General features: G+C 39.7%; 3 protein-coding genes across 3 annotated transcripts in view; all 3 read left to right on the top strand.

The window, feature by feature from the left end:
• Positions 1 to 24,226, top strand: part of LOC135463214 (dynein axonemal heavy chain 6-like) — a 437,090-nt gene that overhangs the window by 125,805 nt on the left and 287,059 nt on the right. The window lies entirely within an intron of this gene.
• On the top strand, positions 8,692 to 11,995 carry LOC135462591 (neuronal acetylcholine receptor subunit alpha-10-like). Its single transcript, XM_064739815.1, has 3 exons — positions 8,692 to 9,247; positions 10,800 to 10,999; positions 11,714 to 11,995. The coding sequence occupies exons 1-3, from the start codon at positions 8,692 to 8,694 to the stop codon at positions 11,993 to 11,995; spliced, it is 1,038 nt and encodes a 345-aa protein (XP_064595885.1).
• LOC135462809 (neuronal acetylcholine receptor subunit alpha-9-like) overlaps positions 20,163 to 24,226 on the top strand; it is a 45,603-nt gene continuing 41,539 nt past the window's right edge. The window contains exon 1 of the mRNA XM_064740080.1: positions 20,163 to 21,900. The gene's annotated coding sequence lies outside the window, so the exon portion shown is untranslated. The remainder of the gene's footprint in view (positions 21,901 to 24,226) is intronic.

Genomic DNA, 24,226 nt, shown 5'->3' on the forward strand with positions numbered 1-24,226 from the left:
ACTGTTGGTTTTGCCCATGCGGCTATAATCTGTCGACGACGCTTGCGCGTCCCTTTGCACAATCTTAGGCATGATGACTGATAAGGGCCACAATGTGCTTCAAGTAATACCAAGGCCGAGGAAGCAAAGGGGCAAAGTTGTGATCTTGAAAAGGCAGAGAGACAATATTCAGAAGGAGCGATGTGAATTTTCAATAGAGCGAACTTATGGGAGGTGAATCCTTTATATTTTTCACCAACATAACATGCTCAGTCTGAGTGAGTGTTCATCAGTTACTTGCGTTTTTTTTTTCTTTTTTCACCCATAAGAATGACTGCTGTAAATGGACAATTTCGGAGTATTTCGACAACGGAACATCAACTGTAATTTTATACAAAAGAATACAAAAGGAATCAAGAGCCACCAATATCCGGGATACACTACATCCATTTGCCAGTTACCACATAAATCCCTTGATATTTTCAATTATTTCATTGGTGTTTTATTTATTTATTTATTTGGTTGGTGTTTTACGACATCCTCAAGAGTATTTCACTTATACGACGGCGGTCAGCATTGTGGCGGAGGAAACAGGACAGATCCTGGGGGATGTATGCGTCGGAACAGGCATTCGTATACCAGTCGTCAACCAATAAGGGCGTTCCAGGTCAATAATCGCAGGGTAAATTCCCCAAATCAATGTGTAACACAAACCTCAGAACAATAAGAAAGTATATAAGGTACAAAAATAGACTGAATTATGCAATGAGAAGCAGTCAGCAGCTTTCAATGATGTTGGAAAGACACAAATGTATGCTCTTGGCGACTGAGTGAAATCAGTATTCAAATCGTGTACCATGCTAGAATATAAGTTGTCGATAACAAAATGTGTACCTCTGTCGCGTTTTGATTGCAACTGTTCAAGTATCCAACGTGGCGATTTAATTCAACAAGATAAAGATACTGCTCCTAGCCCCGGGGTAAGGGGAATTAGACTCAGTCAAGAAGCAGAGTGCCAGAGATGCTGGACGGTCTGTCCATATTTACTTACAAGAGAATTATACTCATTGTAAAACTTAAGAAACTGAGAGTGAAGGTGTTTGCTGGAACAACCAGTAAAACACCAGTCAGATAAAAAAAAAACATATGTAAACAGCCGAATACTTTCGTTTGGCCACTTGTGGACTCTTTCATGCTTCCGTGCTTCAGTGTGATTGACAGTGCTCTATTTTTGTCCATCGAAATTTCACCAATAAAAAAAATGATAAAATAGACGTGCCTACAGTTTTCAAGGGCGGCGATGTAATAGCGAATATTTCACTTATACCAGGTTGATCAAGTCGCGATCAGATTGTACACCATTAATCCACCTACCTATATCAGGGTACAACCTGACAAAAAGCGCCAGACTAATACTGCTAGTCCTAGATTCACTCGTTGTTTCGGGGCTGATTGGCTTAGCTAAATGCCATTACTGATTACCTACAAGAACAAATGGCATTTGTCACAGGATACCCAATTCCGTTCAAACTAATTAATTCCTTCAGATCCGATTTAAATTCTATGCTGTAGTGTACCTACAGTTAATTACACCCCCAGTGCTTGAACATATAAACAGTTGCAGACCCTAACCCCTTTTAAATGAGTACACCGACCTGTGCTGCATTATTACTCGACTTTCACCTCATTGGCTACAAAAAAGAAGTGTTACAAAAATAAAAGTGAACCTCCATTCACATGAGCAAATCATCTAAAAGCTCTGTCCTCAACCAGTGTGCATATATGTGATTACAATCAGGATTACAGCTGGAAACGCTGCGTTACGCATTGCCGTCAAGCACTCGGGGTTGAAAAAGACAGCACTATGGCTTTCGCTGGAATGGTTTCAAGATGGCCGCTGAGTGTTTTATTGTGCCTTACGTTTCTCTGGGATTTCATTCATGGTGGTGAGTGTTTCAGGTTTCTTTTTCAGTTTAAATACGACTTAATATTTGACAGAGACCAACAACAAATTATATACGTTTTGAACATCACCTTGGTCTTCAATATACGCTGTCCATTACAACTACTAAGTGAAAATGTGAGCTGTGAATACTGAGCTGTTCTTAATCGTGTGGTCAAAACACACGGTGAGTTGTGGGGAATTTTACCTAAAACTTTGAGGCGAATTCAAACTCAGTACATGCGACACTCAGTACAGTCACTGGACGCTCACTTCTGTGCTTCCACGCATCTTGTAGTCGCTCAGTACAGTCACTGGATGCTCACTTCTATACTTCCAGGCATCTTGTAGTCGCTCAGTACAGTCACTGGATGCTCACTTCCTATACTTCCAGGCATCTTGTAGTCACTCAGTACAGTCACTGGATGCTCACTTCTATACTTTCACGCATCTTGTAGTCACTCAGTACAGTCACTGGATGCTCACTTCTATACTTCCACGCATCTTGTAGTCACTCAGTACAGTCACTGGATGCTCACTTCTGTACTTCCAGGCATCTTTTAGTCACTCAGTACAGTCACTGGATGCTCATTTCTGTACTTCCAGGCATCTTTTAGTCGCTCGGTACAGTCACTGGATGCTCACTTCTATACTTCCACGCATCTTGTACTCACTCAGTACAGTCACTGGATGCTCACCTCTGTACTTCCACGTATATTGTAGTCACTCAGTACAGTCACTGGATGCTCACTTTTGTCCTTCCCAGGCATCTTGTAGTCGCTCAGTACAGTTACTGGATGCTCACTTCTGTGCTTCCACGTACATTGTAGTCACTCAGTACAGTCACTGGATGCTCACGTTCTGTACTTCCAGGCATCTTTTAGTCACTCAGTACAGTCACTGGATGCTCACTTCTGTACTTCCAGGCATCTTTTAGTCGCTCAGTACAGTCACTCGATGCTCACTTCTGTCCTTCCATGCTCAGTACAGTCACTGGATGCTCTTCTGTGCTTCCACGCATCTTGTAGTCTTGCTGGGCACCTCAGTAGTGTGCCTCAGTGTATACTCATTTGCTCATTTGATTGGCATTTTACGGCATACCCAGGACTATTTCACTTATTCGATGGCGGCCAGCATTTTTACTTGGAGGGAACCAAGCAGGCAGAGACGAAGGAAAGCCCATAACCATCTGCAGATTACATCAAGCCATTCCCACCTGCGATTGAACAGGAAGCCAGCACGAGCTAAGACTGAAATCAAAACGTGAGAGACCCGTGTGTCACTTCGCTGCGTAACACGCTAACCACCCGGCCACCAGTACGTGTTCGTTGGCACGTGGGGAGCGTGCGCACAATAATTGTTATCCAAGCCAGTCAGATTTCCATTTTGAAGCTGATGATTGAGGCATATAATGCCTAGATAAAACGCTTTAAACAACTAATTATCTACAACTAACTAACTATTTATTTTATTATATTTATTTATTTCATTGTTTTGTTAACAGTTCATTTGTACCCATGGTGGTCAGTTTTATGAGTGGATTAAATCAGATAGCTTGTGGTGTGGTAAACCACCCAACTTTGGCAAGACACCAAAGCAATTTCCCACGTTTGACGTACAGGCATGCACATCATAGTTATATAAAACATAACCGTCTAAAAACAAATGTCCATCTGAGGTTTACTCAGCACACAAACATCGATTATAATTCATTTGGGGGGATTCAGAATTCGTAAAACTAGCCAAACAATTGATATAGATATTTGACCATAGTTCAAAATATATCCAATTAATGAAAACTTTTCATCAGTGTAACTTATGCGTCCATCACAAACACACTTCCAGGGGCCTCCGTGGCTCAGTAATGACCCAGGAGCCTCTCACCAAAGCTGTGAGTTCAAGTCCAGCTCGATCTGGTTTTCTCTCCGGCCGTAAGTGGGAAGGTCTACGTGCAACCTCCGGACGGTCGTGGGTTTCCTCTAGGCTCTGCCCGGTTTGCTCCCACTATAATGCTGGCCGCCGTGGTATAAGTAAAATATTCTTGAGTACGGCGTAAAACACTAATCAAATAAATAAATAAACTGAGTCTTCCGTACTCAGGTCAGTCAAACAAATGAAAGTGGAAACCGGAATAACCAGATGAGATAAGGTACTTAGATTTAAAGCTTGTATGAAGCTATGTTTTCAGCTGTGTCGCACAAACAATAAATACTGTCTAAATGACCATAAATACTAAACAGTACAAGTGAACTACGTGTTAACGTTTACAAATAATTTCAACAGAACAAGGTAAAATGTCACCGAGACTTCATAATTATCTACTTTAACGCGTTAGAAAGAAAAATCTTATATATCAACAAAATATGGTCTATTGTGGAGCCCTATATGGCGTAACATCTATTAATGAACAATTGGGTATTTTTATTGGGGCATATCACGACTGATTAATTATCTAGTGTTTTTAACACTTATGTTGAAATATTGTCAAAATTTAATTTTAGCCCTTTCTTATAGTTGGAAAAATTTTACCTGTGCATTAACTAAGGTTGTTCAAGGCCTTGAGTATGAATCTCATGTTGCCAGTTTGGAATTAACACGCTATATTAGGAGTGACATCAAAATCTAGGTTAGTATGTACCACATACCTAGCTTATTCTACCCCAAGATCTCACCAAGCTTATACCCCAAACTCACGTTTCCTCTGTTTTTTTCTCTTTTCATTTTCCAATCTAGCTCTGTTTTTCCAGCCTAAGATTTCCAATCCTATCTCATATCCCAGTTCTTTCTTCCTTTCTTTATTATGTAACTTAATCTTTTAAATTAGAAAAGGCTACATCGGACAGTAAAAAAAAAGTATGAAAGACAGTGTGACAATTGAAAAATGGTAATATATGGTGAAATCCGACCTCTTGTCAATTTACCTCAGTTGGGGTTTTACTTAAACAGGTGAATGCTTAAACACTAGTAATGCCTTCTCACATATCCGCGTATTCTTTGTCTTTCCGTTTTCCAACTCAGACTATCACTTCAATTCGTGTAACGCCGCTTCGCAAGTTCTGATATGTTCTGTTATGGGACTGTCTGGTAGAGAAACTGTTCCACAATAGTACACATGTCATTAATGAAGCATCCCATAATATGACGTTATATAATATTATGTTATAAATGAGAAAGAAAAGCATGACGCTGTGTCAGGATAAGTCACTAATCTACATGCTTACGCTTTGGTGGATTCTTTCCGCACTGTGAAAACCCCTGACATACTACTGACTGCGTGAAGCTTGCAGGACACCATGAAAATACACTTGAATGTAAAACTAATGGAGAAAGGATTTATTTCTACACTCTTTATGTATACAATACACATATAGAGTTCTATGTTCGGGCTCGCATGATCAATACGATTGTGGATTGGGGGGACGCGACAATGATGGAGCTTGAACCGACGACCAATCACCTCCTGCGTTTCTACTTCTAGAACAAAGGGAGATTTTCATTGGCCCGGTTTACAGGTAGCCAATATATCCTACCTTTTACATGTAGGACAACAACAGAAAACCCGTGTGTAACGTGAGATGCGGCGACAAGCTACAAAGATATTTCCGCCATTTCGTTGAAATTATTGACAGGCTAGCTACATGACCTAGTGGACACCTTGTCTAAAAATGAAGTCTATTAGGACGAAACATAACACTGACTGCAATGACAGACTTATGGGAGGTGCACGTGTTTGCTTACCATTAAATAGCAAGCAAATTATGTACTGTCAGCAGTGGTCGAAATACATGAGCATAATAGTGCTATTGAAAACACATCAGTGCCTTTCGAAGTGCATTAGCGGCATTCGAAATAAAATACTGACGGTCATTCGACGTACATGAGTGCCATTCGAAATAAATGAATGACATTCGAAACATGTGAGTGCATTTCGGAATATACATCTGCTGAACAAAATAGTTTTTTTTTCAGCGAAAAATTGCACTAGGTCAAGTAGAAAGATCTATTTTTAAGAAATGAATTCAATCCGTAAAGAGTCACCTTCTTGTCCGCCTATACTCTCATCTCTTTGTTCATTCTCAGGTGTGGAAGCACAAAGTGTCTCCATGGAGAAGGCGTTAAAGCGGTATCTATTCCATGAAGAGTTCGATCCCAGTTCTCGCCCTGTTGTCCAGGATAACGACACCGTCATCGTGTATCTCGACCTCGCCATACACCAAATTGTCGATCTGGTGAGTCGGCAGTTATGATTTGTTTATTTGATAAATTTAGTCGTGTGTTTGGGGTTTGAGAATGTCTTGGACATCTTGGTCTCGAAAACAAGCTTACGGAGTTTTTTTTTCACAATGAATAATTATAGTTATGCTAAGTTCATTTTAATATTTATTTCCAATATTGTGGATTGTAATATTCCCGTATATTGTTATACAGGAATGTAGCATCCGTTTTGCCTCCGTTTGTGTCCACAAAGTATCCCTTGGATTGTAAGTAGGAATTCGTTAGTAGGTAAACGTTAAAATAAATAAATATCGAAATATTTTTACAAATCCAATGTCAAGTCATAGGGCCTTACGCAATCTGCTGCAGTTATTCCAATTTTTTAATTGGAATTTGATCTCAGAATCTCTTTCATTTTTCATCAGCGACAATGTTAACGTTTAGTGCTGTAACTCAGTCCCACGCAATGTATGGCCAGTAAGCTTCGGTGCATACCTGACCCAGCCTGTGAGAACGTAGCCATAAAAATATTGATACAAGCTGACTGTCAAAAAGCGGTCCTTTCTCTGCCAGTAGCTGAGAGGTGTGTCTTGTGTCCTCTCGCCGAGAATTTCAAACTTTCATCATAAAAACTCATGACTGTCCAAAGTTTAGACAATTTTCATCATTTTGATACCGAACCTGAACTTGTGCACCAAATAGTACACATAATTACATTCCACAAATCGGAAATGCTAATAGGATAGTAAGAGAGAACTTGCCATACGGTTCAATTGTATATGCCGTCCATATATAATGAGCATAAACTGGAACATTTACACGATGTTGTAAATTTTCTTTTGCTCTCAGAATGAAAAACTGCAGGTTCTTCAGGCGCAGCTTTGGATCACAATGGTAAGTATGTGTGAACTTTGCAATGTAAAAGATTGTAGCATAGAGAGTATAATTGCATGAGTGATCTCATTGTGATAGTTTACAAATGGTCTCAGATATTACAGGTGTAAACCCGGCCGCTTATCCGTTACCTCAGTTAAGTTTTTGTCACACCTGTTCATGTATATAGTAACTTAACCGCCCACTAGCACTATGACTTAATCAGAATAAGGTGAAAATAATGTGGAAGCCATCACTGGTCAAGAGTTATTCAAAATGCCATGTTGTTATATAACATTTCATAAATAATACATTCTGGAAGATGAGAGCGTGGAAAAGTTATCAAATGCCGTGTTGTTATATAACATTTCATAAATAATATATTCTGGAAGATGAGTGCGTGGAAAAGTTATCAAATGCTGTGTTGTTATATAACATTTCATAAATAATATATTCTGAAAGATGAGTGCGTGGAAAACTCATCAAATGTCGTGTTGTTATATAACATTTCATAAATAATACATTCTGGAAGATGAGTGCGTGGAAAAGTTATCAAATGTCGTGTTGTTATATAACATTTCATAAATAATACATTCTGGAAGATGAGTGCGTGGAAAAGTTATCAAATGCCGTGTTGTTATATAACATTTCATAAATAATACATTCTGGAAGATGAGTTCTTGGAAATGTCATGAAATGTAAAAAGCTACTGCACAGAGGGTAAAAATAGATCAGAGATCACAGTGTAGTAATTGGCAATAGGTTACATATTACCTTGAGGAAAATTGCCTTTGGTCAGTTCACATAAACAGTTTTGTTCTAACCGTTTATGTAAGTGGCAACTTAAACACCTCCAAGTCACCATGACATGTATAGAATTAGGTAAAAAACAATATGTTAACTGCAATTCATTATTCGTTTCCGGTGTAGAATTACTTAAAATGTGACGTCATACCTTATCTTGGTGTTACGAAAAGATCGTCGTATTTTACCCTACTTAACATGTTTTCTATGGCGCGTCAAATATTCTAAAAACAAATTAAAATCGTTTTGGGTACAGGTTTGCACGCCACTGAGATTGAATATAATTTTCTAATTTGCAAACAGAAATGGCACGATCCTCGAATGACCTGGAATCCTGCAGACTTCGCCAACATCTCTGCCCTCCCCGTTCCCTCTGCCAAATTATGGAAGCCAGATATCCTCATATATAACGAGTAGGTATGACATTTGCATTTTCTACACCTTTCAAATGGGGTTTCGTGACCTAGTTGATTAGCGCGCTAGCGTAGTGTAATGACCCAGGAGCCTCTCACCAATGTGGTCGCTGTGAGTTCAAGTCCAGGTCATGCTAGTTCCCTCTCCGGCCATACGTGGGAAGGTCTTCCAGTCACCTTCTGATGGCCGTGGGTTTCTTCCGGGCTCTTCCCGGTGTCCTACAATCATAATGCTGACCGCCGTCGTATGAGTGAAATGTTCTTGAGCACGGCGTAAAACACCAATCAAATAAATAAATAAATAAGACTGAGAAAACTCATGACCATGCCCAGGATGCTGACAGACTTTACTGTTTGCCAGTTAAATAAACCTGAAGAGCATAAAAAACAAGCCGTGTTTATTTATTTATTTATTTATTTATTTATTTAGATAAATAATATTTGTTTTTCAGCGTTGGTTTCGACATGGGCAGAGATCCGGCACAGTTCCTGGTGCGTGTCAGTTCTGATGGAACAGTACTCTGGCCCTTCTCGCGCACCATAGAATCCTCTTGCAAACTGAACGTCGCCGATTTCCCCTTCGATCGACAGGAATGTTACTTCAGGTTTGGATCGTGGGCATTCACCGCAGACGAGCTGGATATAATCAACGCGCATGACAGCGGCGATGTCGGTTCTTACGTAGATAATGGAGAATGGAATCTCCTGGGCATGCGCGTAGAGCGTGATTTCGCGACATACCGATGTTGTCCAGGAAGTTACCCCTTCGTGACCTTCACCTTGGTCCTGGAGCGCCGATATCTATATTACGTTTACAACCTGATTTCTCCCTGCATGATCATCACACTTTTGGGTCTAACGTCATTCTTTCTTCCTGCGGAATCTGGGGAGAAGATATCCCTGAACGTGACCATTCTGTTAGGCCTGACCGTCTTCCTTCTGCTCGTGGCAGAAATCATGCCACCTCAGTCCGAAGTCATCCCTGTCATAGGTATGGGGATCGTATTTCTTGTCACTTCATGTTTAGAAACATATTTCCGACCTACACGACTTAAGAGAGTATTTCATTATTGTTTTCTCTTTTTTTATATATATATTTCATGTCATGTAGGCCTAATGCGATTGGTATAAATAAAATTGGTACTTTATTACTCTTTTCTCTTTTCTTATATATATGTATATATATATTTCATGTCATGTAGGCCTGATGCGATTTGTAATTCTTTGAATACGATACATATTTGAGTTGTCTGAAAAATTATGGCCAGCTTCTTAAACCAGGCCATAAAATATGGTATTTAAAGGAGGCAAAATACTCTCCTATGTAAATTTCCCTGCGCTAACATCTCTATGCCATAATTTATAGTGAGGGCACGAAAAACGGCTTATCTACATTCAACAATTTACCAGAAGATAGCGGGTATTAGCAGTGTACACAATGTATACTAGAAGATGGCAAATACTACAATAGAGCAGGCGTCATCAGAAATCTGTAACATTTGGTGGATATCAGCAAGTATCAGATACTAACCGATACTAGCAGATACCGTAAGATAACAGACCCTACCATAGCCAACTTAGTCGGCGATATCTGACAAAAACTAGAGAACAGAAACTAACAGCAGATAGATTTAGCAGATATCAGATACCATCGTACATGTCGTGAAGAGGACTAGAGTTGGCAGTTACTATCTGATACCAGATACTGGCAGATAACACAGTAATCTATCCAAGGCATTATTTTCTTCTGTACTAGCATGGCCATGCTCCACATTGTACGTTCTCTGCACTACTGAGTACAGGTACTTGGAAAATAAATTATTCTGTTACTTGAGAAAGACATTTTTATGAGGTAACTCTACTTTATATTTTGATAGCCATGTTGACCTCGCTTTTGGGATAATTAAACTTTAAGAGGTAATTCTTTCTCTTTCTTTCTATGACATCGAAGTAGGGTTGGACGACAAATAGATCAAAGGAGTAGTTATTTATCAATAACAGCTTCTTAATTTATTAAAACGACGATTCAGTTCAGATGTTTTAATCGTTATCAAATGATTTACACCATACATTGTTGGCGGCCGAGATGGTTAACGCGCCAGCGCGGGGCAGTGACCCATGAACCAATGCGGTCGCTGTGAGTTCAAATCCAGTTCATGCTGTTTTCCGCCTCTGCGGCGGTGTGTGGGAAGGTCTGTCAGCATCCTGCGGATGGTCGTGGGTTTCGCTCGGTTTTCTCCACTATTATGCTAACCGTCGTCATATAAGTGAAATATTCTTGACTAGGGGGTAAAACACCAATCAAATAAATAAATAAATTATACATTGTTGGTTGATATAATAATAACTTGATAATAATTATTGGCCATTGGTTTATCTCTGCACGAAAAAAAGTCAATTTCTAATTGAGATTTTACACACTCTGGGTCAATTTATGCTAATCTTTTCTGGCCTTTTATTAGTGAAGCCTGTCCTTCTGTTTCACAGAATACTGTGAACCGATGCTATAGCCAAAAAAATGTTGATACATTTCTGGAAAAGCAGGTTTTAATTACTTCTTATCATTTTTTCAGGGAAGTTTCTTGGGCTGTGTATTTTTGTCACCAGCCTGTCGACGACCATGAGCGTCGTTGTGTTGAATCTTTACTTCTGTGGTGCTCGGGAAAAGTCAGTGCCCCCGTGGGTCAGGAAGTGGATTCTGGGAAAACTTGGTTATTTACTCTGTGCCCGGAAAGTGCCACAGGGCTGCGAACAATTCCACGAAACTCCGAAGGTAAGTGTGTATTCACACAGAGGGTTTACGTTATTATTTACGACAACGGAACATAAAGACGACAACATAGTAAGTATTGAACGGGTTCCTGATATAAATCAGGAACTTTGCTTAATTCGTGGGGAAACGTGATAATTTTTTAACTACATTTAGATCGCCGTGGATTTCCTCCGGGCTCGGCCCGATTTCCACCCACCATAATGCTGGCCGCCGGCTTATAAGTGAAACACCAATGAAAAAAACAATAAGTAAACAATAACATTTAACACAAATAAATGGCACGAGGAAAGCAATGTCAACACTATGCATATTCGATGACCATTCAAGACTCTTTTAACTCATTTCCTAATGTTTCCCTCCTAAATGTGAAGGGCATAGCGCCTCCTGATGTAACGTCTTGTTTTGTCATATCGAGGTGTTGTCCACGTTTTGCATATTATACCTGAACAGTTTCAGCTTTCCCCACCTGATTCAGTTCTCGGGCCAGTTTCACAAAGATGCCATGCATGTATGATAATCGCATATACAGGTCAATGGTACGGTAATAGTGACGTACAAAATATCGTACGACGCATGCACGATAAAACATGTTGTGCGCCACTTTATGAAACTGAACTCTGGACCGTAGAATATCCAAAAATTGTAAATCCTAAAAAGCGATAATAGTGTTCCTAATCAAATCAATAAATACTCACATGCTTTTTTTCAATTCAGGCCGAGTTGATCTTCGTTAGGGGCCCAGAAAACAACCTGGTCTCGGACAGAACACCTAGTCCACCAACGCTATCACAACGTCAGAGGAAACTACCAGTGGACGACCTGGGACTTCACCATGAAGTTTTGCCGGACAAAAAGCAGGAAGGAACGGACTTGATCAAAGACTGGCGTTTGGTGTCCCTCATCGTGGACCGGTTATTCTTCATATGTATCTCTCTGGCAGATTTTGCAGCTTTTTTCTATATAGTTCTCCCCTTATTAGTACGGCGGCCACCTTGAGTCATTTTTAGTGTAACACTGCATATTGTCAGACTTAAGATCGAGGTATCAACAGGCGTGCGCCATTGTGTTTATATTTTGCTCAGAATTTTTGCCCGATTTCTAAGTAACCGTTTATTCATTTCTTTTTACTATTGTACAGTTAACTGAACCTAAATATTTATAAGCGATTACATCATAACAGATCACAACATGCGAGAATTACATAGTAATATTCAAGAAAAATTCAATAGTAACATTCCGGAAATATTCCATAATAATATTTAGGAAAATTTCCATGGTAACATTCAGGGAAATTTCCATGGTAACATTCAGGGAAAATTTCCATGGTAACATTCAGGAAAGCAGAGTGTCCATTTCATTAAAACCGTTGAATCAATTTGAAAACTTTTATGTTTGTATCGCTCTTGCGGGCTTTTCGTGACAGTGCGGAAAGTTCCTGAAAATTGCAATCTTCGAGTTGAAAGAAGAGAAATTTTTCAAATAATATTGGTTTTATAAAACCTGTAAATGTTAAATGTAATTGTCATTGTTAAGACTTTTGTAATAGAATGAATGTTCACAAAAGTCTGAATACAACGCACGCGCTCAACCATGTCCGGCTTAATCACACAAAGTAGGCCTCTTTTTCGACCATGAGCTCTTCGGTCTCCGGAGATGATATTGCACGGCCTACCATAGATCATCATACCTTAAACTTTACTTTAATATTTTGAGTATGGCCCTAAACGCCAGCCATTCGGCCACTGACCGAAATATAGCTAGCGAAAAATAACTTAGACCGAGCCACCTCATTTGCGCAGGGCTTAGAATCTGCAACGAGAGAACGCCTGAAAGGACGACGTCAAACAAAACTTGCAATATGCCAAGACTATGTGTCATATAATTTAATTTCGCTGCATTTTTTCCTCCGCCATGAATACAGATCCGCCTTGCTCGTTTTTCTTTCCTATTTTTTAAATTTGAAAGTCTAAATTTTTCCAGTCTGCGCTGAAGCGAGCTCTCCTCAGAGCGCTTTATGCAAGTCTGACTAATTAGAGATTTCATGAGCATATTGATTTTCCTTACAGCTTAGTATATATGTCAACTGCAACTCCAAAAATATCTATCCCCTAACTTTGACATGGTGCTGTGTAGCTTACACTACTCTCTACAACATTTCAAATAGTTCACTTAGCATACTACCACCATTTTTGAGCTGTTTTTGATGAATTAAGGCATTTTGTCGACTCAGTATCCTCCAGGAAGGGGGCGAGGGAAAGTTTTCACTGTTTTCAAAAATGTTTAATGCCCATTCAAACAGACAAAATTTTGATATATTTTAACTAAGTGCACAATAACAGTACAGAAATGTATAGCTTATCAACAATCTGTAATGCCTGTTTGACGGTATCCAAGCAGTGCCCCCAGCACTCTTCTGTTCGGCGGCAAATCTTGGATTGTGGTGAATCTAAGGCGGAATTACAATCGTTGGCCAGGGTACAGTGCGTGTTCTGTGCGTGTTGTCTGTATAATTCAGTAATTAACAATTAACATAAATGTGGAGATGAATTTCTGTAAAGCATGAGTAGGCTACTTAAGTAAAATACAGGTAAATACACTTTGCGGTTTTTTAACGATGAAGTAATGATCAATGAGTTTGTGGTGAACGGTTTTGTGGTTTTGTCGAATACTCTTAACAGGATATCTGTCAGATAACATCAGTTAGATTAGGGATGGGAAAGCTAAGGTGGCTTAGTTGTGTCACACAGTTTTATTCGTTTTTTTTACAGAGAATATTCTTTGTAAAATGACAAACCATTTTTTCATAGAAAATTATATTTATTTATTTTCCCTATGAAAAATAATATCCCCTAAAAAGTAAAATTTCAGCTTTAGTCAAAATATGATTGTCCTTTGTAAAAACGGTTTTGGTCGTTTTCCGTGTAAAAGAATACTTTCTAGGAAATTTGAGTTTATAACTTTGCTCATAAACAGTTTGATATGCCGCAGTTGTAACAAACATGTGTAGGAAACACAGCAGAAAAACCCAGATGAAATATTTTGTGAGAGTTAGCAAATGGTCTGAGGTAACCGATGAAATCGAAACATTGTAATTCCTGTTGTCCCTAACACGCCTAAGGGGAAATACTACGCCATTCATTCATTCATTCATTCATTCATTCATTCATTCATTCATTAACTCATATATTGGTTGCCTCTCGATTGATTAATCAACTGAAATGACAAACATCCTACAACGAAGTAAGCATGAGAAGATGTATTGACGTGGGAGACAGTGGCCGTGTGCAGGTACGAACAAATACAATGACAAACAAGAAGCAACAGCAAGCTATAGACATACATGATAACGTCAACAAGAGTACACTAATTACGTCTCAGAAATGAGATTACAATTTATTCATTGCAGACTATTTGGAAGGTACGCGATGACCGTAAACAACACCAGACTCGAACTCTCTCTGCGCTGAGGGCTTCGAGTATCAATACAAATTGCCCACAAATTCCCCACAAGTTAATAGTTACCAAGGGGGCAATTTTAAAATTCTAAATGTATACACAAGTGGACATATTTTCACTCGTAATTAAGAATCTTTATTTCATTCTTAATTGGATACCTGCTGATAGAAGTGATAAATTAAATAGATTAAATAGCCCATTCTACATCTTTTGTGTATTTATGTCGGCAACTCATAAACGCTAGTTCTCCAGATTTTATACGTATCCACCTTTATTTGCACCTGAAATTCGCTAATTAACACGCAGGTGCGATTCGCATCAGGCGTGTTAATTGTTTGCTGAGCGAATAGTTTTGGGGCTATGAAACAGTGCAACCAATAAATAATTTCAGCATTATGTGCCAAAGGAAACAATGGCGAATGGCATACAGGAGATCAGGTTATCGACCAAACAAGGTACCTGTATGAAACAGATATGACCTTTACCAATAGATGGTTTACCTATACGCGTTACTGTTTCCTAAACTGATTAAAGAACAGCACTATACCTTTGGCTGTATTGAATATGCTACATTGTTCAATTTGTTCATATTTCTTTTCACTTTTGCCATTTTTTCTGTTTTTCTGTTTTGCTTTTTTGTTTTAAAAGATCTTGATTCGACTAATTCAGGCCATTTGACAACGATAGACACCAGTCCGTTTAATAATTAACCAAGGAATACTGTTGAAAATCGGTGATCGAATGTTCAAAAATCAAATCTCTGTCAATGGACAAAGAGGCTGGTCGAGGATGCTCACGGTGTTATCAGTGGAAAAATGCAGTAATCTCGCATACATCGTCTACATCTGCAGTACTGAACCTGCTGAGAATAATAATCATCAAGAGAAATTTATACAGAAGTTTAAATTGTTATAGAAACATGAGTGGATTGTTAAACTCAACAGTACGCATCTGTCATGATGCAAAATACACCAGTCTTTTGAGAGTAAAACCAGAGTAGCGTTAATTAAAATTATAATGCTATAATAGGACTATAAGACGTACAGCATAGAAAGTAAAACCACAGCACTTATGTAATGCACAGTGTGATAGCTGGCAAATGGTCACACGTAACCAGTGAAATACGGCCACTTCTCAATTTAGGAACTTTTATTCTAAGTGTTCATGTAGTTAATAAATACTAGCAATTTACAAGGAAATTAACGTGATTTGAAATGCAGTGAAGTTAATTAAATTTTTTTAGACTGTCTGTGGTCTAGCATTTCTAATGATTTATAGCCTAGGTACTATGGTTGTTCAGATATGTCTTGTATACGCCGATCCAGATATAGGGTGATTCACGCGTGGGTGAAATATCGTCTCAGGTATGTCGTACATACACAGAAACAACTACAGCGTGATTCACGCGTGGATGAAATATCGTCTCAGGTATGTCCTATATACACCAATTCAGCTATAGCGTGATCCACGCGTGGATGAAATATCGTCTCAGGTATGTCCTATATACACCAATTCAGCTATAGCGTGATTCACGCGTGGGTGAAATATCGTCTCAGGTATGTCCTATATACACCAATTCAGCTATAGCGTGATCCACGCGTGGATGAAATATCGTCTCAGGTATGTCCTATATACACCAATTCAGCTATAGCGTGATTCACGCGTGGGTGGAATATCGTCTCAGGTATGTCGTATATTCATCAATTCAGCTATAGTGTGGTTCACGCGTGGATGAAATACCGTCTCAGGTATGTCGTGTATACACCGTAACACCTAAAGCGTGATTCACGCTTGAATAAGTTCAACACATATATTTTAACAAAATAGACAAATAATAAAACTGACAATAATGTACAAAACAACACAAATAATGACAAATATATATATAGTATCTTACAGGGTCCTAATCCATAGCTGAAATCAACTCCTCAATCTACGGATGACAGTCCGAAAAGTGGTTTGTTTCAGACTGCCTGTGAATGTGTAACTTCTCGGGGCGGACGGGTTGATAGTAGCGTCTGTGATGCCGAGCTGCCGATGTATGTCTCCTCGGAAATATACACAAAGTCACTTTCAGGGTAAACTGGGATGAAATGTACGTAATCGCACAAAGAGGTAATGAGCGATACAAGCTCCAAAATAACGTCTCCCAAAAATAGCAAGTGACGAAACTCAAACTCACAAAGTGATGACGAATGTCGAATGGCGTGAAAGTCGATATCTCCAAACCCAGCAAAATCCTTCACAATGAATGACAGTAAATGTGGCGGTTTATATCGACCTAGGACATGAAACGTACTGTAGCTATTGTTTTGTGGTTGTTTCTTTTACTTATTTCCACATATTGCTAGAACACAGTGGACTGGAGGTGTTGTAATTTGTTTGACCGGTAAGTAAACATTCCCCAGATCGAATAATTTAATCACTTCCCACTGGACAATTGCTTGTATTTCGTGTTACCGGACATTAACAACTGTTTGGTCAAAAGTGATCGGTTAACATCCTCCATGCCCAATGCCCTTTACCCAAGTCTACAGAACGACGGCTGTTTAGATACATTGTTTGCGCCGGAAATAGTCCAGCACGTGATAGTCGCGCTTGTACATAAGTAAATAGCTTCCGGTCATGATTTCAATAATGTGGTGTTTACATATGTCTCATTTGCCGGTAAAATATTACATTGACGAATGTACTTTCAGCGCCTCAGTGATGCAGAAGGTAACCAATAACAATCGGATTCATTCCGCGTGGGTATTGCTGTGGGCATGCATTATATATTACAATTACTTGATTGGCGGTCTTTCAAGATTGGCTTATCTGTTAAATAGTAGACTATTCCAAAAAGGAGATAAAAAATGAACAAGAAAGTTAATCTATATAATTATCCCCGTGAATATATGTCTATGATTAAATGGAAGGGACGTTTCTTGACTTTCCCAGATTTGCATTTGATCTTTGACGGTTGTAATAGTTGGGCCACTAATACAATATTAAACATTGCTCCTTATCAAAGATGGCGTTCAGCATGAAGGGACTAGTGCAACGGCTGGTTGACCCGTATCAGTATAATGGCTCGGGCGGGGCCGCTTACTTGCCTTCGGTAAGGCGTGTCAGTGATGCAGCACTGGATAAAAGAGCTGTGGAAATGTGTGCTGTAACAAGGAGGCACATTCCACGCCTTCTAAGGATTCTTTCGTCATTATATCACTGAAAAATTGTTAAGTACGACGTTAAACCCCAAGCTCTCGCTCACTCACTCACTCCTTATCAAAGCGAGTGTGTCAGACAAAATGGGTTGACTGCGGGATTAGGCCAAAGAGTTTTGTCAAGAATATGGATATGTGGAGGGGAGGTGTTTTATCCCTGGCATTGCGGATTTCATAGCCTGATCTCCCTAAGTTAGTAATTTATTTTTTTTTTTTTTTTATTTATTTATTTGATTACTGTTTTCCCCGGGACCCACGAGTATTCACTTTCGCACCGGTGGCCAGCATAATGGTGAGAGGAAACCGGATAGAGCCCTTGGAAGCCAACGAACATCCGCAGGATGCTGACTGTACGTCATATACGACAGTGAGATATTCATAAAACCAGCGTTGAAAACAAATCAATGATTCTACGGTATATTTCATTAAAGCATGTGTTACATCTTTAGGAAGTTACCAGTTGTCATGTTGTGGCGATATAGTGCCTATAAAACTAAACCTGCAGCTCAACAAATTTGCTACCAAAGAGACCCTTTCCAAAGCCATCAACATAGTACAGAGCCATTTATCTTAACCGTGATTTTTTTCGGTTTAAAATTATTCTTTGGTTTATTTTTTTGGGGGGGGGGGGAAGCTAAATGCAGTTTTAAACCACTTTTAAAAAAACGAATGAATACCTATCCTCGCGTCTGGTGAGTTGCTCAGCTGGCCTTGGAAAGCTGGCGTATTATTTCGCTTACCGTATTCAAACCAAATCGCGCACATCTATTCATGACATATTGTTCGAAGTCTGAAGTACGTGGAAACGCAAAAGCTTCCATCACCACTATCACTTCTGTTATGTAAAATTCAATGACTTTCCTCTGACATTTTATATTTACCCTGGCCATTGAGTGGATTCAGTGTTCGGTATTTTGAATGCTGTTGATCGCCATTTTCAATATTGTTTTCATTTAAACGAAGACAGTCAGTTTTAAGGTGTAGAAAACAAAACACCGGACGAGCCATCACCTGTGTCGAAAAGCCCTGGTTTCTGACCTCATTTAGCCAGTACACAGTGTCCGACAACTACTGTACCGGTACTTATCAAAACCCATGTTATAGTCTCCCACTTAACAGAACTGAACCAGCAAGAACTGGATTCGAACCCAGAGACCTCCTGGGTCTCGCGCCGATTGTTTGCGGAGACTAAAGTGCTTTAACTGCCTGGGCCAGACGGGCGCCAATGTAATTTTAGAAAGGGAAGTAATTTTACAAAATATTCTAAAACAGTCGTTCACATTTTTATGTCAATGAGGACCCATTCCAAGAACACAATGCCGACATATAAGGTTAAAAATTTAAAGATGACTTTAGTGTTTAATTTTGGCCCTAGAAATTAAATTCACTTCATCAATGTCATCGTAAGACGCATGATTCCAATATCAGTTCCAGCATCAAAAACTAAGCAACCTGACGATGTTTTTAATTTTGACCTAAGTCAGAAATGGCTTTGTGGAGTCAGATCCACGTCCTGGTTTCACGAACCTTCTTAAGTCCAGTATATGGTTTCAATCCGTAGTTAAGTCAAACATTAAATGTTTCTCAGAAACATAAACTTAAGACAGTTCGAGAATCCGGGCCATGGGCCCGATTACACAAAGCCAATTCTGATTTAAGTCAAAGTTTGAAATACAGTCTTTTTGGGGGCTTTAGAAATTAAAATTTTGTCTACCTCATCAATGTTATGGTAAGACAAACGTGACCAAATTTCAACCTTCAGTATCAAAGACTAAGCATCGTAAAGAGAATTTAAATTTTGACTTAAGTCAGAATCGACTTTATGGAATCGGATCCAGTCTTACAAAGCGGCGTACGACATTTGTTGTACGATATTTTGTACGTCACTATCACCGCACCATTGCCTAATATGTGCGATTATCGTATATGTACAACATCTTTATGAAACTCAGTATATAGGGCCTATTTGACGTGACAGCACAATATCTCTCTTTCTATAATTTTCTTAAGCGTTTTATATCTATCAGGTAAGTAGAAAACTAAGGCGGAGCTCAGGGCGCTCCATTACGCTTTCATTTGGCGCGATGGACACACATCTCCCAACGTTTAGTATAGCTGTACACCTCGTGAGCGAGGTCAGCCTAACATTACATAGTCATTTGTGTGCTCCCATGGGTTTTCGAATTCCCAGCCGTTAAATACATTCAACGTCCTGACTGAGTAAAGGGGACGCCTTTTATATACGCTAGGACGCAATAGCTTAGATATACATGACCGGACACGACGTTATGTGGTCTATCGAGCCAAGCCTACACATTATGTTGCACGGCTATTAAGGCAGCCAGCGAGAACAGATACCTCGCATTGCTGTCCCCGCTTCCGTTGAGCACAGTGCATGAGCCGGACGGTAACAGTTGTGTTGTTCAGTTCTCTTAAGTGTGAGACTATACCATGGGCTTTCCTTAGTGCCGGTGCAGTAGCTGTCGGACACGTACTGACTAAACGAGGTTGGACACCGGGGCTTTTCGACACAGGCGATGGCTAAGCGTGGTAAATTAACAGGTCTTGTGATCTAAAATTGCGGCTTTGGTGACGATCAGTGTTGTCTGAAGTTACTTGCTTCTTGTGGATATGTGTTAGATAGACCTACAGTGTTATGTGCTTTGTACTCGGTTAGATGCCCCAGCGCGACGCCGCCATGTTCTCCTTAACCCAGGGGCAAAATTGACGTAACGTGCTTTGATCTATTCTCTTATCGGCGGGGCAAATTGATGAAACGTAGTTTGGATCCCGTTCTGTTAACGGCTAGGCTAAATTGACGAAACGTGCTTGGATCCCGTTCTCATAACGGCTAGGCAAAATTGACGAAACGTGCTTGGATCCCGTTCTTTTGGCGACAGGATAGAACTGGTTGCTGCTTTTCAAAGTTAATTAGCAGAGGGTTGATTTTTTACTACACTGGACGCACATCTCACTTAACTTCCAACTTCACCTGGAATATTTGAAAAGAATGAATCGGATCTACTAGACTGTATTGCTCATATCGATAGACCACATACGCTCATCGGAACAGTTACCTACGAAGAGTGACTCATGAGTAAAATGAGTAACACAATGTATGTTTTGGGATTGACTTCCTTGTGAGTATTCAAGTCTGCATTTGTGTTTACACCTCGGAATACCGATTAAAAGAGTTTACACCTGTACGTGTAGTCAACTGGTATTTACACCTGTACGTGTAGTCAACTGGTATTGACACCTTCGGCATGTTGGTTTAATCATTTTTTTTTCTCATCTGGATGCATATACCATTGAGCAGCACTATTTACACAACAGGGAATACTTTATGTGGGTTTGCTTGGCTATAACACCGGGTGAATCCTGGGTCATATATTATTACGTGAAATACCATTCAAGAATTCAGGAATATCCTAATTCCTGGGGATGTTAATATATTGTATAATAAACGCGGGAACTTTTCACGCCGGACAAGTGTATTAATAAATACATATTGCATTGAATAGCGAAAGTTTCACACGTGAATAGACATACGTCTCACACCCAACAACGTTAAACGTTACACCTGCATGTGAATTGTTGTGTAAGTTGTTTCCACGTGTTTTGAATAATGTGGAACGTTTCACATTTGAATATAAAAACCCAGAAGAATTAAATATCGTATTTTGAATGGCTTTCGACTTTTCACGTGTGAACATAGCTCTGATCTATTAAATCTCGTGTTCATAAAAAACGAGCGACATTTCAACAGACGATATAAAGTATATTAAAACAAACTGGCCCTTTTTCCACATGTGGGTTTTTCCTTGTGTATACAATCTACTCATTTATGGTCTCCACTGACTTGGAACCTCTGGAGCATAAGTGAATAAAAACTGATGGCATATTTGACAGTGTGCCTATTGAGAGAGCGTCTTTGTGATATATTGTGCTCTACGGTGTATGCATATCTACCAGGGACGTACTACACATCTGGAGTTTGTTCATAAGTGGACGTCTGTTCAAGCACCTGCATTCTGTTGCATAACCTCTGTCAAACGAACAAAAAGAAATAATGGATTTTATTCATGACTGTTGTTGACAAACATTTATACCCGTATTGACATCGATTGATACACAGTAGTCCAGTGCCTAGTGCACATTAATTCAGTACTCAGTGCCTTGTGCTGCGTTCGATTACAAACATCCTTCCGGTGTACCACTGCTGTAACTGAAGACAAGGTAAGTAATCCTGTAATAAATCAATACCCTAGTTATGATTCTGTGAAACTAAAAAATGACATTTACGGCTTAAGTGATTTATTTGTGAATCGATTTAGTGGTATTTAAGTGAAGTGTAAAAGTTTACCTCTTGTCCTCTACAGCCTACTTTAAAATAACTATGCTATTCAACATTTTATCTATTTTCCTAACATAGAATTATTATGTGTGGTCGCCTCTTGTCCCTTCCATGGGAAGTGAGCGCATGGGGTTTAACGTCGTACTCAACAATTTTTCAGTCATATGTCTTAACGAAGGCAAGTAAGTTGTCCCGCCTGAGCCATTATACTGATACGGGTCAACCAGTCGTTGCACTATCCTCTTCATGCTGAACGCCAAGCGAGGAACTTACAACTTTCTGGATCTACCGGTCCCGAAGCGGACGCTCTACCAACTGTGCTATCCGGGCCGGTACTTTTCAGAAAGATCAGAATGATCAGCAACATTTTGTATGAATTTATTACCTTCGCGGGGTGCCTCCATGGCCGAAGGAGATGATGACCCAGAAGCCTCCCACCAATGCGGTCGACGTGAGTTCAAATCCAGTTCATGCTGGCTTCCACTTCAGCTGTAAATGGGAAGGTCTTCCAGCAATCTACAGATGATCGTGGGTATCCCCCGGGCTGTGCGCGGTTTCTCCCACCATAATGCTGACCATCGTCGTACAGGTGAAATATTCTTGTATGTGGCGTAAAACTCCAATCAAATAGATAAATAAATATTACCTTCGCCAGCGAGGTCATGTTTATGTCGGGTTTCAGTTGTATGTCTGCTTGGTTGTCTGTCTCTTAGTACCTTTACGGAAAAAAGTTATGCACAGATATGGAAAAAAGTGTGCTCAGTTTAGCCTTGGCTCAAGAACTCAATGAGTATTTCCTTTCACTCTGTAAGTAGCAGATAGCAGAGTACTGTCCCTTTGTTGGAACTCGTTGAAACGCATCATATGTTCCATACTCCTTACAAGTATGTGGCGCCACTAGACAAACCTGACCTTTAGTATAGAAGCTGGATGAGAACATCTCGCCCCGCACCCTGTTAGCCCCGGCCGCGGCACGAGGATGGGGCAAATCGCGCGCGAATGGTAGACTTACAGTCCTCCTACAGGACAGATATCCTCGCGCGAACTTATAAACATCACTCATCAAAAACATTGCTTTGGGCATTGGTAAAAAATCACGTTCTGAATACTTTTAGATAAAGAGAATGCACGTGTGTCAATTATAAATAGGCACAAACGTTGATCAAACAGAGTGTTTGTGTTTTCTGACATCACTTCCTGCCTCAACACTATGGTAGCCGTGATATCGGTGTTGTTCACGATTTGTGTACAAAATATCCCGGTGGTGGCAGAGGTGTTTTCAGCGAGCTTAGAGATTGGTGCGTGCGCTGTAAGGAGTATGTATGAGTACATTTAGCTTTGGCGGAGGATTGAGCCTTACATTACCTGAGTGAGTGACATCTAGATACTTTATGTAACAGTACAAAACCACATTTAGGATCATACCACTGAAGTTCTACAAATGCAAAGGCAATCGGCAACACTTGTTATTGATTCGCCGGGTGTGTAACAATACGAAAATACATCTGACATTTCACGCCTGTGGTGGCCGTGAATCTTTTCACACACCACAGATTTGTAATACGTGTTACTGCGGCTTCATGAATGTTAGATATATTAAGTGGGTTGTGTTATGTGACGCCATACTCAAGAGTTTTTTTTTCACAAGAGCAACAGCGGCCAGTGTATTTTAAGTGGAGGAAACTGGTAGAGTACCAGAAGTCTAAAAGGAGAAGAAAACATAGAAATGATGTCAAAATCAGGTAAAACAGCTCAAGTCCAGCTCATTTTAGCTTCGTCTCCAGTCAAACGTAAGAAGGTCTGCAGCAGACTTTTGATGGCCCTGGGTTAATTTCATCCAACCATTATGATGGCTGCTGGTGTATAAGCCAAATATTCCTGAGTATGGCATAAAACTCCAATCAAATAAATAAATAAGTAAATAAATTGATTTGTTCATGATGCCTAATTAAGACGTAGCCTTTAATGTGCTGTTCGATTTTCTGATTTAACTGAAACTGTCTAACATGGCCGTGGAAAAATATCCGCATGAATAGTCACATTTTATTGTAATTGATGTATCTGAGTTGAGCACAGTACTGAACAATCTTATTTATCAGACGACAGTTACGTTTGTGGTTAAGGGAAGTTTGGCACAGCCCAGAGAACACAAACGCTCTTCTCCAGGTACCACGCAAATCGCCTGACTTAAAGCCGCAAATCAAATCC

Source organism: Liolophura sinensis, chromosome 2 (assembly GCF_032854445.1).
Source record: "Liolophura sinensis isolate JHLJ2023 chromosome 2, CUHK_Ljap_v2, whole genome shotgun sequence".
Lineage (NCBI taxonomy): Eukaryota > Metazoa > Mollusca > Polyplacophora > Chitonida > Chitonidae > Liolophura > Liolophura sinensis.

Coding starts and splice junctions, on each gene's coding strand:
- LOC135462591 (XM_064739815.1), top strand. CDS start 8,692: ATGGGCAGAGATCCGGCACAGTTCCTGGTGCGTGTCAGTTCTGATGGA. Junction 9,248..10,799: donor CGTATTTCTTGTCACTTCAT/GTTTAGAAACAT, acceptor TCATTTTTTCAG/GGAAGTTTCTTGGGCTGTGT. Junction 11,000..11,713: donor AATTCCACGAAACTCCGAAG/GTAAGTGTGTAT, acceptor TTTTCAATTCAG/GCCGAGTTGATCTTCGTTAG.